General features: G+C 34.7%; 1 protein-coding gene across 1 annotated transcript in view; it reads left to right on the forward strand.

Annotated features, from left to right (window-relative positions):
* Window positions 1–19,522, forward strand: part of PACRG (parkin coregulated) — a 220,782-nt gene that overhangs the window by 43,268 nt on the left and 157,992 nt on the right. Inside the window, exon 3 of the mRNA XM_083830277.1 lies at window positions 9,733–9,867. Coding sequence (XP_083686403.1) covers window positions 9,733–9,867 — 135 coding nt within the window. The remainder of the gene's footprint in view (window positions 1–9,732; window positions 9,868–19,522) is intronic.

A 19,522-nucleotide genomic window follows, 5' to 3' on the forward strand; every position in this document is an offset into this window, starting at 1 on the left:
GCACAAACCTTCATATATATGTGTGATGGAAGTGCAAAATAGGCTGAAAATAACTCTCCTAATATTTTACAGTTTTACCAACTCTTTACTTAGAAATGTACACAGATATTCCATGATAATGTTTATGAGCAATTTAAAAAACTAAACATTACAGAAATCAGAAAAAGTAAATTGTAAATAAATTTTATAATTTAAATAAAAAATAAAATTCACATTTCGTATCCAAGCCAACAGCATTCTTATAACTTGCTGTATGTAGACCTGCAGCATGTTGATCTGGCATCCAAAAATACATATGTATCCATAAAGAGTGTTGTGGCTGCTTTTATATCACTGAGCAGTGCAAACCAATAGAAAGGATAACTGAAGGAAAAGTGATGATGCTGAGCATATGATGTTTTACACGTTACAGGGATTTCCTTCATTCTGACTGACTGTTGTCTGAAAGGATTCCAGTTCATTCACTTAGAAACTGCTTCATTAAGTGAACCAGAGCACCATAATTGGGGATGATTGTGAGGCTCATTTCAAAGCACACTCATGATCCCAGCTGAAACATGAATGCAAGTATTCTTGCAGTGTATATATATTTTTCTAAACATTAGAATGTGGATGGAAGAATCTCCACTATCAGGAAACCATTTAAAAGGCTCTCAGATTTAGTGGAATTGATGCAGTGGAAATCCTTGTGAAAATGATAGAGCAAGGAAAAGAGAAAGGAAAAAAAAAAAAAGAGAGAAAGGTAAAGAGAATGAGAAAGAGAAAGAAAAAAGAAAGAAAGAGGAAAAACAACTGTATTCATCTGTAGACTGAAAGAAGGAGAGGAAGAAATACATTAGTAGTCACTCATCTGTTTTCCTTTACATTAAAGGAAATTGATTAGCAAGCATAAGCAGAGAAATTGAAATTACATAAAATAGTTACACTATACTCCAGCATAGAATAAGAGATGGAGGACCTTCTGAGGACAGAGTGCTCTACAGCAATTTGTAACATAGACGCATCTGGTTTATCTAAACAGCTTATCTTTTCTCCAATCAAAAATAACATTACTGAGGTGATGAAATAGAGTAATTCTGTATGCGGCTTACGACTTCCTTTCAGTTGTGTCTCAAGGCAATAATGAGATACAATATCTTTGTACAAAATCACATCTGATTTTTCTTTCAAGTTCTGGTGCTTTAGAAGCTTTTGTAATGTTTGCTGACCTCTATCAGAAGTTTCATCTTGGGGTCTTAAAATTGTTTTCTCACATTTTGACTTTTGAAGTTATGAGAAGAGCTTTGATCTGTTGTCCAGATTTGTGCAATAGCCCCAGAAGTAGATTTCACTTCATTAGAAGTGGCACCATTTAAAGCATATCAAGAGTGGTACATGTGAGGAAAGATCTCCCAAGTTTCTTTTTGGATATAAAACACTTTTGTCTGATACACATTGATGGATTGTGCTTTTTTGATATTGAATGCTTGTGATACTGATATTAAATAAAATGAATTAATGTGGAACTAAGAGTATCCATTGGGACATTTTCCTATGCCTCTGCAATCATTTGAAGTTTCTCATTCGATTTTGGATATGTCTGCATAGCAAAATCAAAACATGATGGTAGCATGTAACAGCCACCTATGTTAGTTTAATCAAATTATGACCAATAAATGAAGATGTATACAGGTTTTGCTGCTTTTTGCCAGTAAGAGTAGACTCTCTTGGGGATGCCTATCTACAGATTCTGATTGTTAACGCTTGCTAAGATTTGTGTTTCCAAGTCTACACTATTACTATTACTTATATTTATTAGAAAAAGTTGTAGATATGTCACAAAATACTATAATCATGCAATTGTTTTGTTGTGTTGGTAAATAACTGCCAAAATGTTAGTTTTCTCATGCATGCTGCTTATGATGATGGGCTTGTCTGTGCTACAAGTACAGAAACAAGTAAGATACATATGTGCATGCTAACTCCAGAACCATCAACTCGAGTTCATGGCTTTTGCATCTCGGTTTGCTCCCTGGGCACAAATTGTAATTAAGCAGTGTTGTGCAGCTGCCTTGCTGGACACATTAAGAGCTCTATCACACTATATGGATGAGGACCTTGCAGCTGATGATTCTAGTAAAGCTTTGTATGTTAACATGGCACTGCATAAGACTAGGTATATTATTTAGCCTTTATTCCTGATAGCTTGAGTATTTCATTACATGGTGCAATTTGTTTGATTTATGTAATATATCTTGCATTATACTCAGCAGCTTCTGGCTTCAGTACACAAGGAAAAGAATGGTGACACTTCCTGTGGGGAAGTCAGTGAACTGCCAGCGAGACTATAGTGGATTAGCCAAGTGAGGTGGTAGTTTGATACCAGTACAAGAGAAGGATGGGACTAAGACTCTGTCAGTGGTTACACAAATATTTTCAGGATGCTATTGCCTTTACATGCTGTTGACCTAAGACACTAGCTTGTGGTGGTAGACTCCATTCTGTGGTACAGTGCAATTTCATACAAATTCATTTTTCAGCTCGGATACAAAGAGATACAATTTATTATTCTATTTTTGAAGAAATATCAGTCTTCCAGTTGATAATGTGGTATTACATTTTCAGGGAAGACTGCAAACATTTTTTAGGCAAGAGAGTTGAGTGGTCATGTGACTTCCAATCTCTATAGCTTCAAAGATAAGTATTATAAAATATTTTTGTGGGAATGAAAACTGCAAAAAAGATCTGTTTAAATTACAGTCTTCCTGTAAGGAACTCAGCTGACTGAAAACTGGATTTTTTATTTTTTTTCCCCAGTTGTCATCTAAATGCATTAACTTGTGTTAATTAAATAAAGATATCATGGAATCACAGCATCATCTAGGTTGGAAGAGACCTCCAAGATCATCTAGTCCAACCTCTGACCTAACACTAACAAGTCTTCCACTAAACCATATCCCTAAGCTCTACATCTAAATGTCTTTTAAAGACCTCCAGGGATTGGTGACTTAACCACTTCCCTGGGCAGCCCATTCCAATGCCTAACAACCCTTTCGGTAAAGAAGTTCTTCCTAATATCCAACCTAAATCTCCCCTGCGCAACTTTAGTCCCCCTCATCCTGTTACCAGGCACATGGGAGAATAGACCAATACCCACCTCGCTACAGCCTCCTTTAAGGTACCTGTAGAGTGCGGTAAGGTCACCCCTGAGCCTCCTCTTCTCCAGGCTGAACAATCCCAGCTCCCTCAGCTGCTCCTCATAAGCCTTGTTCTCCAGATCCCTCACCAGCTTCGTTGCCCTTCTCTGGACTCGCTCGAGCACCTCCATGTCCTTCTTGTAGTGAGGGGCCCAAAACTGAACACAGTACTCGAGGTGCGGCCTCACCAGAGCCGAGTACAGGGGGACAATCACTTCCCTAGCCCTGCTGGCCACACTGTTTCTTATGCAAGCCAGGATGCTCTTGGCCTTCTTGGCCACCTGACCACACTGCTGGCTCGTATGTCGTTAACCATTAAATTTGATTACAAATTAAAGGTAATATTTTTTAAAAAAATATATGAATTGTTAAATAAGAACAGCAGGATATCAATCTATTCTACTTTTAGGAAGTAAAAACATTGGTCTCTTAATATCTTACTATCCTAGTACTAAATATATAACATATATAACTATATTTTTTATTTTTCACACAACTCTTGAACAATTATTGACTTCTGATTGGAACACAAAGGCCTATGTCTGCATTGGCAGATGAGAAACTGTGTCCAATTAATTCTTGATGCTCAATATAAATTCAGCACCACTCCTTGAAGAATCAGTCACCTGTTTCTTCCTGTCACGCTCCATGCTGCTCCCTCTCTTGTGCCAGCTTAATTGTTCACACATCTTTCCAGTAAACCTGGAAAAATATTTCACAACTTAAACTAACAAAAACAAAAACTGTAAAAAACTCTTTGTTTCTGATCTGGTCTTCTGAATACCCACACGAAAGCTTGTGTTTGTAACGGAACGCTGTACCTTGTGATAGCATCCAGTAGCATGCTTGAGGGGGGCAAGACCACTTATTTCAATGTCAGTGACAATTTTTGTCTTGCTTAAAGTGCCCATGAAACTACTGTGTTAGTTTTTAAGAAAATCACCAGTCGTCCTATGAAGGTACATACTTAGGTCCCTGAGGATGCGTAGCTTGACACTCAATTGGAAAAATTGGCAAATTCAGTCTTCAAATACTTATTTACTATTTAAGTCTGATTTCAAATAATTTGTCTCAGAATTTTCTTAATGTGCCATTACTGACATCTAAGAAAGCAGCCCGATAGAATGGTTTAAAATGCCCATGAGTCAATAAAAAAAATATGGTCTTTCTCCTTCCTCGCTTAATGGTTTGTATTTTTTATCTTGTCACATAGATCATTGGCATAGAATTACAATAAATTAGTTTTGCAATTATCAAACTGTTCAACTTCTCTTTGGCATTTAACGAACCTCAGAAGCTGTTTATTGCTTCATATACTTTGCCATCATGAATATTAGCCTTTAATTAACTGGAACTCTAATCTTAGTCTTTCTAACTATGTTGCAATGAAATATCTTTGTTAGGTTGCCAAAGACAGTACATATGACTGCTTTTTCTGATAAATTGAATACTTTCAGAATGACCTTTTTAGTCAGCAATTTTAATAATATAAAATGCAGGAAGATAAATGTCATTATGAAAAGTAAACACGATCTGATACCTTTTTTGTCTATTTTACTTAGAAATAAAAAATCACAGAGAAGCCTCAGTTGTGTGGGAGCTCTAGAGATTATCTGGCCCAACCTTCTGTTGAAAGCTGGGCTTTAGATTAGCTTTTTCAGGTCCCTCTCAGGCCAAATCTTGAACATTTTCAGGGAGATTTCACCATTTCTGGGCAACCTATTTCAATGATTAATTTTTCTCATGGTGAAGAACTTTTTCTTGTATCCAGGCAGAACTTCTCTTGATTCAACTTGCACCTGTTTCCTCTTGTCCTGTGCAGCTTTTGGAAGAGAACACCACCATCTTTATAACTGCCTTTTAGAGATTGGAAGACTGTGATTAAATCATACCCTAAGCCTCCTCTTTTCTGGGCTGCATACATCCAGTTTATTGAATCTTCTGTCAAGATCTAATCATCTTCGTGGTCCTCTGGTAGACCCACTCCATTTTTTAATGTTTTTTTTCATGAACTGTAAGGACCAGAACTGCACACAATATACCACGTGTCAGCAATTGTCAAGTCGAGTGGAACTCCTGGATCTGCTGCCTATACCCCTACCAATGCAAGCTGGTGCTCACTTTGCCTTTGTTGCTGCAAAGGCACTGCTGACTCAAGTTTAGTGCTGTCCATAAGAACCCCCCAGGTCCTTCTCAGCAAAGCTTCACCCTAACTAGTCAGACGCCACACAGCTTGTACTGCTGTTTGGGATTATCAGTCTCATGTGCAAAATTATAATCGTGCATATCTTGTTTGTCCTAGTTTGTGAAGGTCTCTCTGTACAGTAGCTATTCCTTCTGGTGTACAATACCTCTCCTCACAGTTTGGTGTCATTCACAGGCTTGGTAGTGAGCATTCAGTCCTGGCATCCAGATCCTCTATAAAAACTCAAACAGCATCAGATCCAACAGTAATCCTTAGGAACTCCATTTGTGACCAGTTGCCCATAAGCCAGTTAAAGCGTATCAGTCTTCCCCTGAAAGTTAAAGCCATAACATTCCTGTAAGGTTTTGTAAAGCATGATGTATGCAAGCAGCTTGGCAAAGAAGATTATTTGAACTGTCACCAGGATCAGTAGGAAGTATCCCAATGATTCTATATTTTCCCCTAAAATTATGGGCCATATGTGTCCTCAGAAACTATTACAGCATTGTGATGATCTGCAAATAGAGAACAAAAAGAAGTCTGGTCTCAAAAAGCACTACAGAAAAATATAAAATAAATGCAGATAGATCAGGAATTATTTAAATAATAATAAAAAAAGCAAATTATATGCATTTATTTTTCTTCCCTCGGGCAAACTTGCAAATATACGGCTAGAATGGCCCAAGAGAATCTCTATTGAGAACAGTGTTCCAAACAGTGTATGATAGTGATGGTCTCCCTAGTAATAAGGACAGGGAGGAAAGGGAACTAAAGGTAAGCAGTATTTGCCCAGTGGAGCCATTCCAGGGAATGTCTCATAATCTGCTTTGATCAGATGCAAACACAAGAAATAAGTTGCCTCCGTGTAATGATCTTAAAGCTGAGCAACAACTCTTCAGACATGCAAGGTACCATTTCCTCAACGCAGGGACAGTTCCACTGTCTTCCTGATCTGTGATATTTCTTTGGTTTAGGCAGACCTTAGGCTCATTTCTGCTTAGATAGTTTTATCTCTTTGGAGTCAGATGCCCTTCCTGGTATTTATAGAGCTGTATGTCTATTACAGAGCAAACTGACAAGCAAAACGTCTTTAAGACAAAGGAAAAAACAACAGCTCTCTATCTAGACTACTGCCAAGTATTTGATATGGAGTACAAGATTTATGATATGCATCAGATTGTAAGAAACTCCATATTGAAGTGGAGACATTAACAGCAAATAATGTCAAAGTGAGAAATATCATAATGGAACTTCTTAAGAATTGGTTTAGGGCTAATCTTATTTAATATTTTAATTAGTGACCTAGACCAAAAAAAAATAGGATTGTATAACAAAATTTACAGTTGACGTGATGTTTGGAGTAGATATTAAAATAGATGAAGATCAGAATGTCACACAGATGGAAGTGGAAGCCCTTCTGAATTGGTGTAATAGAAATGGAATTAAATATAATAGTACAAAGTACAAGGTAATGCACTTAAAACTAATGACAAGAAATTCTGTTATTAACAGAGCTCATCTACAGCAAAAGCTAGTTGCTATAGCAGTTAATCAAAGGATAACTATGAGTTACCTGTGTAATGTGGCCTAACGAGAGAGTAAATGTAGTGCTGGGAGGTCTACCAGAAAGACTGTATCTATCTCATGAAAAAGGATAATAATAGTTGTATTTCTGATCACTGATAATGTGGATTTGGTAAACCTGAATTTACTTCTCTTTCATCGTCTTTACCAGTCACACACTGAATGCACAGAAATTTCTAAAAGTCACAACATGGTCTTTTGACAGGGAGTTCCATAAAACCATGACTTGCTACGTGAATACATAACTACTTCTCTTTGTTCCAAATTTGTGACTTACTAGCTTGTTGTCATGCCCTGAAGGCTGAAGGAGACGGTGGGAAAATGAGTCCTTATCCTTCCTCTCCATGAAGCGATGATTTTATAGGTCTTTATTTTATTCCTCCTTAGCAATCATTTTCCTGGTTTATTATTATTTTTATATAAAAGCTATTCCGTAACTTCATTGATAGTCCTCCTCTGAAACTTTTCTAATTCTACCATATCTTTTTTAGAGGTGGCAGATCAGAGTTGACATACTATTTAAAATGTGTTTTCTAACCATTGAAATAAGAATAATGTACAACAGCCTTTCAGCAGTAAAGGGACAGATAATTGGATTTATGATCAATTTTTGAAACACTTTTTGTATGTAATAGAAGGACATTAAAGAAATAATAGAGGAATTGATAACTTTATTCCTTCTACTTTTTCTGTTCTTGCATGAAGAATGCAAGGAAATGCAAGGAATGCAACTTTTTCCTGCAAGAAGTTGAGTTAACACAAACTTGTTTTCCAGAAAATCTGCAAAAGTGCCATAGGAAAAAAGTTCATATCAAAACTACTAACATGACTTGGGAAGAATAATGGTTATTTGCAGATAAGATGTAGTTTGGGATTGCATTAGTTGCCTCTAATGATGATAGTCTGCCACAAATAATTAAGATTGTAGCTTGTGTAAGCAAGACAACATATTCTTTATCATAATTTAAGTTAAAATTTAATAGAACAGTGATTCCTAATATTTTATGGAAACACATATTTTAAAGGATGTGTGCAGGTCATACCAGTACTGAAAAATATATGAAAAGGACATAGAGGCTTTTCTAGTGGCCTCAAATGATCAGTGACTTACAGACTTGCCTCAAATGCAAAAAATAAAATAAAATAATAAAATAAAATAAAATAAAAAAAGATAAATCTAAAGGCAAGTGAAAGTACTTATACTGGTGGCACAGAACGAGTTGTGCCTCTACAGAACAATAAGTGTAGGTTTATTCGCATTGGTTTGAAATGCTTTTCTTGAAGTGTTATGCTCAATTGCTGCAGATGCATTTACTAAGCAAAATTACAGCTATGCATATCAAATCTATTTTCACTAGACATGGTCTATCTGTGATAATACTATGTAGCAATAGGTCACAGTTTAGAAACCCCAGTTTAAATGATTTGCAATAAAGTTCAGTGTAAGCATATCATTAGTTGACCCTACTACCTCATTCTTACAGGTAGTGAAAAATTTCAGAATACTCTGGAGGAAAAAAAGTGCAAAGTCACTTTCGATCTGTAGTTACCACAGTTAAATTACAGAATAGAAGAAGTGAAGCAAAAGATGTTAGATGCTTGTATTCTCTTCTATGAAAAGCTGAGTATACTGCTAGAAACTAATGTCAAGGTCATTTAAAGACAGGGAAACGTAATGAGACAATTAGAACAATACAAAATACTGGGTATGATTTATGATCCTTGAAGCTCTCACCTTTTTTTGAAAATGACACTTTCTGTATTGTAAAAGCTAGCAAGTCATAATGGCATTTTTGATGAAAGAGATAAGGAGAGAATTGTAGGAAGTTCTTATCTCAGATGTATGGCTATAAAAAAAAACGAAAAACGGGCAAGAATTTCGCAAGGAATAATCATTTGTCAAGGGCATTTGAGATTAGTTTAGCTCTCTTAGTCTCTTCTAACGTTTAAGATTAGCTTTGCTAATTAGCTCAAACACTAGATTTCTTGTAAGTACTTGAAATTCTGTTATCTTTGTGCCAGGTTTTACTTGCTGTTACTACTAGGTTTGTCTAAAAATAAATAAATAAATAAATTCTGTGTGGACATTCTGGAACTGGATTGTCATTCTGGCACTCAGACTACATGATACTCTGACCAAACATAACTCAGCTAAGGTACCAAGTAGAGCTGAATCAAATTTCTTCCTGCAAGGCAACACAGGGAGGAGTGGTTTGAGAAGAGACTTTCTTGCATTTCTTTCAGTACTTCAGCCATCTATACTGAGGGGCTGGAAGTCCTATGAAAGCCATATCCATAGGAATTGAGGAATGGATCTGGTGAAGTAGGAACTGGCCAGGGAAAGATAATGGAAAGACAGCACAGTTACATTAGATGGAAACCAAGCCAAATGACTTCTATAAAGAAACAAATAGAAAAAATATTTCTCAATGCAAAATGCTTACTTGTGCAAGAACTTCGACTATATAATGTAGATATGTTCTTTATGTTTTATTCTTAAAAATGCAGTGGGAACTGAGGTAGCCACTTACAAATATAAACAGTTTATATGGGAGAGTATGAAAGTACTAACAACAACAACAAAAAAAGCAATTAATAAAACCTGTAGATTGCCAAAGAGTACTTTCAAAGAAGTGAAGTATAATATAGAGAAGAAAGCAAACTATAATTTCAAAGATCAATGACTTTCTAATTTGTTTCTATTTTAAGCCATATAAATTAAGTTTTTTCTAAAAATGAATTACCAGTGAATTATGGTGTGGTTTTTTGTTTTTATTTTTGTTTAAGGTAAGAGGGCCTCCACTTGCAGGAGCATTTAAAGAGAGACCAACGAAGCCCACAGCATTTCGCAAATTTTATGAGCGAGGAGACTTCCCAATTGCCCTTGAGCATGATACAAAAGGAAACAAAATAGCCTGGAAGGTAAGTCATGGCACAGCTGTGACCGCCTTCACAGCTGTGAGCTTCTTGAAGTGACACCTCTCATTGTCAAACAAAGTTGGCTTATAAGTAAATAAACTGAAGCAATTTCATAGCAAATGGAAGATGGTGGGAGAGATGTTACAGAGACGTCCCTGAGTCAGCTGTCTACCTTGGCTAACAATTAAATTATATGCTGCAAAAAGGAAGATGACAGAGTTGCTTTGCCTTTAGAGAATTGCCTCCTGCCCAATTCATCTCTATTTTTATGAGGACCTGGCAATGCAGCCTATTTCAGGCAGTCCATCAAATAATGGAAGTGGCTGGTTACAGTGAGCAGCAGCCATTTATCTACCCCAAATTTCACCTTCCTGCAGGACACTTCCAAATAGAAGCTTTAATTACCTAAATGGATAGGTCAAGATTGGCTGCTCCCTGAAAATGCAGAGCAGAATACAAACGAAGGCAGATTCTCATTCCACAGCTGTACTCTCAGTCTACAGCATATGTCAGACAGCGTAATCGCTGTCATACGTGCCCCTGTTAGAGGCTGACCTCCACTGCTGAAACCATTACAGCTACGACATTTCTCTGACAAAAGGTTAATTGGCTTCAAAATAAATGTATTGCCTAATGACTCCATTCTAATGCGGCTGTGTTTCTCCCTAAAAGGCTTGGTGATGTTATTTGTAAAACTTGCCAATCTTCTAAGTAACCACTGCAGACTTTTAAATTTAATTTGAAAAATGAATGCTGATCTTTAACCTACCCCTACTATTTAATTATTTTGGTTTTCATGATTTTTTTTCCTTTGTGTTATTTATTGGACTACAATAAGATTTTGCTGGAAGCAGTGATAGTTACAGAAAACGAACATGATATGAATGAGCAAAGTATGTTAGATTTGTAGAATGTTTTAAATTTTTCATGTCAAGAAAGTTATAACAATTTTAAATACATAGTTATATTAATGAATTAATGAAAAAAAAAGATTTTCAATCTTATAACTGATAACTGATTCTGCTGCTAATGATGCCAACAGGGTTAGAACTATACATTGGTAAGTAGCACTGTATAATTTGTTTGTAACTAGGTTTTAAGATAGCTTTTTTGCCTATTTAATTACAGAAGACGGATTTGTGCTGTGAGAAAGTACTAGTTTCTTACCAATAGCAATGTTAGATCAGCTCAAGTAATTATGAATAGTTCTTTCAATAAAGGGAAGCTCTATCCAACACCTTACCCATGATCACAATGAGATTCCATTGCAGCTGTTCTTTAGGCAACCTTAGTTATGACCTTACTGGATTAAAAATCACGGGTTTACAATTTAAGTCTGCCCTCTAATCTTTCATCACCAGGCAAGACCCATAGATGACTTGCAAACATATGCAAAAATCTATTAGAATTTAGTTTTAATCCTGAAGCATTATAACTTCTAATTTCTCAAAATCAGATTGAGAGATACAATTTACCTAATTTTAGCTGCTTTTTGATGTACATACTTCAGTTATATAGCGAGGTGGGGATTGGTCTCTTCTCCTAAGCACCAAGTGATAAGAGAAGAGGAAATGGCCTTAAGTTGTGCCAGGGGAGGTTTAGGTTGGATATTAGGGAAAATTGCTGAAAGCATTGTGAAATATTGGAACAGGCTGCTCAGTGAAGTAGTTGAGTTACCATCCCTGGAGGTCTTCAGAAAACTTGTGAATGTAGTGCTTAGTGACATAGTTTAATGGTGGACTTGGCAATACTAGTTTAAAGGTTGGACCAGATGATCTTAGAGGTCTTTTCCGACCTAAATGATTCTATGATTATAAGGATTAGTATTCCACCAGATGATGCTACTGGCTGCTTGGTTAACTTCTTGCTACATTGCTTTCTACAAGCCTTCTAACAAAAGCTGATCCTCTAAAATAAGCATTTGTTCACTGTGTCTGTCAGTTTGAATTGTTTGAAGATATATTACCTTAAAACAATCTTAATATCAGAGTTTCTGGTCAAAGACCCAGCAGATATTTTTTCTTATTGCAAATTGCAATCTTGTCACTCCAATGTCTCCCTAATATCCACCTAGCAATGTCAAAACATTGGCATTGTAGCTAGTGAGGAATAGGGCTGTGATGTCATGCAACAGTTCTCTTTGCTATTGTTGTTCAACCTCTCTTTCAAAACAAATTATCACTACTTCAGTATACATCCAAAAAGGGAACATAATAGCACACTATTCTATTCGTATATCATCAGCATGGCAGGGTCCAAGCTTATTTCCCTTATTTCAATCCACTTGATTTACTCACAAATCAATCTAGGCTGAGTTTTGTGGCAGGCACTCAAGAAAACAATACTGAGATAGTAGAATTACTTCAGGCTGTTGTTTAATTTGGCACACAACCATCATTGATTATTGTGCAGTTTAAGTAGATGAAAAAGGCAAATAGGAGTTTTCTAGTTCAAACTTTACATTAGATAGCTTCTAATGTCTTAGAGACTGTCTGCTGCTGCTAGAGGCTGAGAAGGTTGTTCAGCATTAATTATTATTTAGAGGTGCAGATAAAGCAAAGGTCTGTATTTTTTACTTGTTTTAAGGACAAATAAATAGTCAAAATAGCCACAATATGTCTAATGGCTCGTTTTCATCTGTTTATCATATTCATTTGTAACCCTGAATAAATAAGTAATCATTTTAGTAATATAATTTACTCAATACTGCTTCAATTTATGAAAATGGAAAAAAAAATACTTTTACTAATGAAATATGTCAAGGAAAATGTTCTAAAAAAATTTCAGCTGAACTATATTTATTTGCATGAATCAGATAGGTCTAGTGAAGGGATAAAAAGAATAAATAATAACAGTGTTATTTTAATTCTGCTATCATTGCACAGTATCATTGTTTGATTGTGAGGAATTTTTTTTCTTTATTTATATGATGTTCATCATGGTTCATTTCACTCTTGTTAGTTTGTCTACCCAGTGGTGCGTGAGAGAAAATGCAAGGAGGTCTCAGAAACATGATTTATTCTGACAAATGAAAATACTATAGGATTTTGTTCGTTCCTGAAAGATATGCAGTGTTTTTATTTGGTTGGTTGGGTAGGGCTTTGGTAATTACTGAAACAAACAAAATAACCAGAATTATCAGACTTTTTTTTTTTTTAAATAATCGCAATATTGTAATTCTGTGAACACAACAGACATTTTTAGCTAAAAGAATCTGAAATCTTGTAACATCCATGAATTGTGTTAACGGGGACAAAAATCTTTGACTAACATGCACAAATGACCCTTGAGTTCATAACAGTTCTGGTTATCTCTTATTTTAAACCCATGACTAATTTCCTGTAAGGGCGAGCTACATATAACTATGATTGTAGACCCAGACAGGATATAAACTTTAAGTTCAAGAACTAATCAGAACTACTTCTGAAAAACTGCATGTATTGACCCTCTGATTCTGAAATAATAATACTGTGAGAATTAAAGTTGTGTTTCTGCAGTGGAAAATTCCACTAAACTTGCATATTCAAAAGTGATTGTGCAGGCATAATGGTGGCATAACAGTGGGGGTATGTTAACCAGATAAGGGGACGGTGGAAGATCCCACTGTCCCCAAATGAGGAGGATACCTAAGAAAAACAAGACAAGCAGTTGTGGAATCATCAAAAAAAAAAAGAAAAAATCAAAATCAAAGTCCCTTCCAGTCACGAGAGAAGAAGAAAAAAGGGGGAAAAGGAGAAATTAAAGGTTGGTCAAATAAAATTGTACATATATGGTATAGTAACAAGCGTCGAGTAGGTTGTGAACCGGTAGTTCTCAGCCAATAAGGAAACAGAGGAGGAATCAAGTGTCGGGTAATAGGAGATAAAAGGTTATGATACACTTCTACTGTGTGCTCCTGCTTGCAAGATGCCCGCCATTGCAATCGTGAATAAAAAAGCTGCATCACTGAGATTCTTGCCTGAGCCTGTGTTGCAGATTGTTTCTCACAATACGTTTGGGAGGATTACTTCCAAAATGGACTACATTCCATTGGACTAAGGCATTCCTACTCCAAATTTATCCTAAATTTAGACAAGATTAAACTGTGCAGGGAAACCATGGTGTTTACGTAGGCAGCTTTTCTTAAAAACAGAACCAAAGCAAATTAGATCTCACTTACAAGGTCATTATAGCATGATCTGGCTTCTAAGTGAATTCTCAGCCTGAAGTCTTTAGGCTTAGAAAGGCATCTCTCTGAATACTCCCATAATATTGACATAATGGTTGGTAAGTTGCCATTGTCACACTACATAGTTTCTGCATTCCCCTCTTTTTTACTATTATTGCAAGTTCAAATAAACCTGTTTTGACCTGTGAAAAGAAAACTCACCATCTCCATAATTTGCCAGAAAAATATCTGGTTTTGAATACAATTAAAGTGAAAGAATCCATATGGAGGGAATTCAGGACATTTACCCCATTCGGAGAATGTACTAACAGTTAGTGAATTTCTTTGCTAAATTGTGTACATTCAGTATAACACTTGAACATCTAATTTAAATCCTTTGTTTTCATGCTTCCTGTATGGTCATTAGAGCTGTGTAAATATTAGTACCTTACAATTGATGCAAATACACAATACTCATATTTGGATAAAGCAATAGCTTTTGAGATCTAAAAATAAACTTCTTAAATTGAATGATTAATGAATGTTCAAGGATCTTTCCAAATTTGAAGCATTCGATTTTGTCCAGAAACAGAGAGTAGTTAATAATCGTGTGGTTGAAAACTGTGTCTCTGATGTGGGTGAAATGTAAAATTTTAGGATATAAATTGTTGTTAATTTAGAGTTAGATAGTAGTGGACAGTAATCTTTTTAGAAAAAGAGTGAGTTAGAATATTTATTTCCTAAGTCCTTTGACTACTTACTTGGGATCCTTAAGTTCTCTTTTATCTATGTATATCATAATTTTATTTAAAAATGTAGTAATATATTCTTTTGCACAATTTCATACTAAGCTATGAATAATAAAAGCTCATGGCTCAGGTCTTGAAAAGAACTTCCACTTTTAAATGCGCATTACCGCATTTTAAAAGGTCAGAACACAATTAAACCTTTTACTAAGAAAGTTGATAAAACCAAGCAAGTATTTCTGAATTATTAAGAATATATTTTATATGCAGTCTCTCTGTCGTCAGAATGTTTGAAAAATCAGTTGTTTAGGGAGTCGGGCTCATTACAAAAGTTGTTATACTTTGAAAAAAAATGCTGCTGTTCTTCAAAATGATGTTAGCACTTTCAAAGAAATGAAAACCAAGTTCAAGTTCAAAACCACAAACTTCTCTATCAAGCACAAATATCAAAAAGAATATGATTTTCATCTTTTGGAATTTTTTTTTTTTTTTTTTGCCAGCATAGCTATATTCATTAAGGGTGTGACTTTTACCATTTTAATTTTTCTTCATCCTCTCTTCCCCATATATTTTTTTTTTCAGGGACTCATGTAAGCTTTGATATCAAAACTAATTCTTAGTTGTAGAAATTAGATGCAGTGGTAGAAGACAGTGTTCTCCTGCCCTTAATGTCATGCGTTTGGATTGCGCATACAGTTTTTTCTTGTGCAGATTATTGAAGGTTGCTTTTGGGAACAGGGACTACAAGTTATCTGAACATGTCATGGAACTGCAATTTTTGTTAGCACCTCTGATCCCTCATGATTTTATCTGCCTGTTTTATGTTAATGTTTATAAAATTCTCAGCTATGATTAAACTGACACCTATACCCAGCACCATGATTTTTTTTATTATTTTTTTTTTAATAAATTAGGTGTTGTATTTTTTGTTTGGTTTTTGTTCATCTGTTTTATTTTGTTTTCTTTTTCTGCAAGTACAACCTTTTTTTGTTGAGGGTTAAGTTTTCAGTGAGAGGTAATATAGTTTATTGTAGTAACCACTATAGTTAGAAAGGAAGGAGACGTTTTCAGGTGCAAAAGTAGTATCTCTCAGTATTTTTCAATTTTATGGAGTCATTTTGCCATTAATCCACATGAATAAACACCATATACTGTTCCTATGTAGTATTAAGTAAGCTTAGGAAAGATTTCCCAAAGTTCAAATCCCCAAAACAATAACAATTAGTTGTAGGGAGCTCAGTTACCCTAAAGAATGATCTCATTATTTTACTAATGTCTTGCTATTTGTAGAAGTAAAATGTGATTCCAGAAGTTGGATGGATTTAATAGCTTATCATCATCAAAAGGGGAAGGTCTGACTTTTCTTTACTTCTTCTGGTCACTGTTCCTATAGCATACTTGATACAGGCACTGACACTAATCAGAGCCCCTGGGAGTAAATTTATCTCACTAACACAGGAAAAAAAATTTGGATATGTTTTTTTTCGATTAACAACACATTCACAGTCCTTCAAACTTTGATTACAAAGAGGTCCATGAGTGCTAAAGCTGTGTGTTGATGAAGGAGAGTAAAACAGTAGTGAAGAATGGGAGAGAGCTGAAGGGTCTTAAAACTTTTTTTCTTTCAACAGCAATGAACCACTGGATTAGTTTAGCTACTTGTGGAATTGCAACCTCATATATCTGAAAGCAGAAAGAACAAATTGTCTATGTAAAACAATGTTTTTCTTTTGAATTTATTTTCATATATATAGTTTTATTTATTTATTTATTTATGCTTCTGTTCTCTGTTAAAGTATTTAATCCCTTCTTAATAAAAGATTTTGCAAGGACACTGTCATCTTGAAAAAAAAACCTGTAAATCCCTCTTAAACATTGTCATGCAGAATAAAGATTTTTGCAAGATTGTATACAAAGAAGGGTGATCACATATCATGTTTAGCCACAGTGGATGCTACTTTCTATTTTATTTAATGTCTTCATTAATGTTTTAGGACGTAGTTCAGTGTTTTGTTCTGCAATAGATGTCTGTTTATCATCCCCAGAGGACTCCTTTTTTTAATCATTTCAGTGATCCTGTTTAAGCCTGTCTCCAATACAATTTTGTTGGTATAGCAGAAAATTGCAGTGTGGATTCAAGAGAGAGCAATTGGAAGCAGGAATTTCTTAATCCAGAAATATTACATAATAATATAAAGAAATCAGGAATATGATTTGAAGCAAAGAAAAAAAAAGTCTCGGAGAAACAAATTCTAAATGCTGCCTCTAAAAAATGAAATAAAAATTATTAACAGATATAATGTAAAGGAATAGTTTAGAAAATAATTAGAAAATTAAATAGTAAAGAACTCGGTTTTCTGAGATGTGAAATGGTCACAAGCTAGAATTATTCAGTTTTAAACTAAAAATGCAGCAATAGGTCTGTTGCGTCATCTTAACTGAAATTATTAGTAATTTCTTACTATGGCTTACTGAAGCAAACACAAGTAAATGGCATTCATAAACGTGTGTTTGGACAAATCTCATTCCTAATTCTTTGTGAGTGTTATACTACCGCCCAACTAATTACTATGAAAGTGCTGTCTTGGCTGATGTGCATGTGACTTTTTCTTAGAGATTGTTATAAACTGTAAACACATTTGTATTCCTCTTGTTTCCTTTTTTAAAATATGTAGCATTAAAAAATAGTTATGTCCTAATGTCTGTAACATGATTCTCGTTTAAAAGAAAACACCTTTATATCTCTTAGGGAATATCATGTATATACTATGCTTATACCCACTCTATGGCCTGAAATATACAAAAAAGCTTGAGAATAAATACTATATCCTTTCTATCAAATAAACCAAATTCCTATTGATGAATTAGAATGGGATCTGTGTTGCTCTAGGTGAATAATATCCATTCTCCTTTCCCTTTTTCTTCCTATGGTATTCTAACTTTTTCTACTGACATTTTATATTTTTCATCCTTGATGATGCTCTGTTCAATCCATTTCTGATCAGTTACAACATATAATGCCTCAAGTTATCAAAGTTACAGAAGTTATGAACATTTTTTTGATAACATCAGACTTAAATCACTCTATTTTGTTTAAGAAGTGTTAGTTTTTATCTAATTTCATTTATATTTAAGTGTGTTAATTTTATGTTTATATTTAGCAAGTATGTAGTTTGTTTAGTTTGTTGTTTGTTTTTTTTTTTCTTAAGTTGCTAATTATATTGGCTCTAGCTATATTGACTCTAGCACTCATGTGAGTTAACAAAAACTTACTATCTTTAGTTTACAGGCTAAAATAGAATATAAAGTTGATGTCCTTTAATTAAGGCAATATTTTTAAAGTTGTTGAGTAATTCTGGATGTATCCAGTTTTCATCCCATGATATACATAGTCATAGAAAGTGATGGAACTATGGGTTTCTCAATTCTGAAATTTCTTTGTTGATTAGAAGCCAGCACTAAGTAACATTAATTTCAAATAAATGGAATCTGTTCAAATCTTGCTTTTCCAAAGCAATATAGTAGAATTAATTTTCAAATGAAAAGCTGTTATTAATAGCAGTGCATCATTTAATTAAATGCTTAAAACATGTCATAGATTCAGATAAATCAATGGCTATATGATATGCATTTTTCTATTGACTCATTACTTCCTAATACTAATCTGCAAATAATTCATGACATTACTCTTTTCTCTCCAGTTCTCTTTCATGTTTGAAAAGGAGCCATCTTTACAGGTCTTAGAAGACATTTGCGGTGTTAGCAATTCAAAAAGAATCTTATCAAAATGCTGTTTCAAAACACTTCATCAGATCACTATGTTTTTATGAAATACCATAAAATTCAAAGTAACTGTTTCAATACTTATCAGCGTTCTCATAGGTCGTTTTCAGTTTGTACATTTAAGCTACTATTTTCTATGAAACAGAAATTATGTGTCAAAGGTTATTTAGTGCCATCTCTCCCTTCATACCACTTGTGGATCACAGAAAGCTAATTCGTTCTAGAGTTAGGTTTTTTACAATTCTCTGGTCTTTTCCATTCCTTTTATATTTATAATTTAAAAATCTAATGAAATGTCTTTTTTCTCCATGCTTAGGTAAAGTACCCTATTTTTTGAAAAAATATATACTCAATCAATATCAATACTTAATTGAAAATATGACGTACATTTGCTTAACAGTAAAATAATGTTTCCCTTAAAAAGTAAAGAATGTTTTATTGGACGCGACTCAGATCTCGTTTCTCTTAACACCAATGCCGAACTTAGATACTAGCGTTCAGCTGGAGTCTAAAACAAGCTTTACAAATAGTAGTGACAGTTTACCTGGTTCCTATAGTACAGAGCTGCCACATTTCAATTATTAATTCCTCTGTGACTAATTAATAGCTGCATCTTATCCCAGGATTCTAGAAAACAGTAATACTGTGGCAGTTAATTTACTGTTCCTTTTTCCCTGCATACACAATTAAAGCCATCCCTTTATTTGATGTAAATTGCCATCTCTTGAAAGCGTATGGAATGAAAACCCAACCATGTATCAGAAATAACTTTAATTTAAATTTGCTAAATGACCTCTGAAAGCTAGATGAAAGATTTTCTGCTGAATGGGCTGGTGCTCCCTGCCTGTATAATTTATGTGAGAAATTAGTGCGAATGGTTCACTTTTATGGAGCAGTGCTGCTTGTAGCAAGCCTGCAGAAACAATTTTCCCCCAAGCCTCCATCTGTTCTTCAAACCAGGGCATATGCCATCTCATTGAGC

Source organism: Anser anser, assembly GCF_964211835.1.
Source record: "Anser anser genome assembly, chromosome: 3".
Classification (NCBI taxonomy): Eukaryota; Metazoa; Chordata; class Aves; order Anseriformes; family Anatidae; genus Anser; species Anser anser.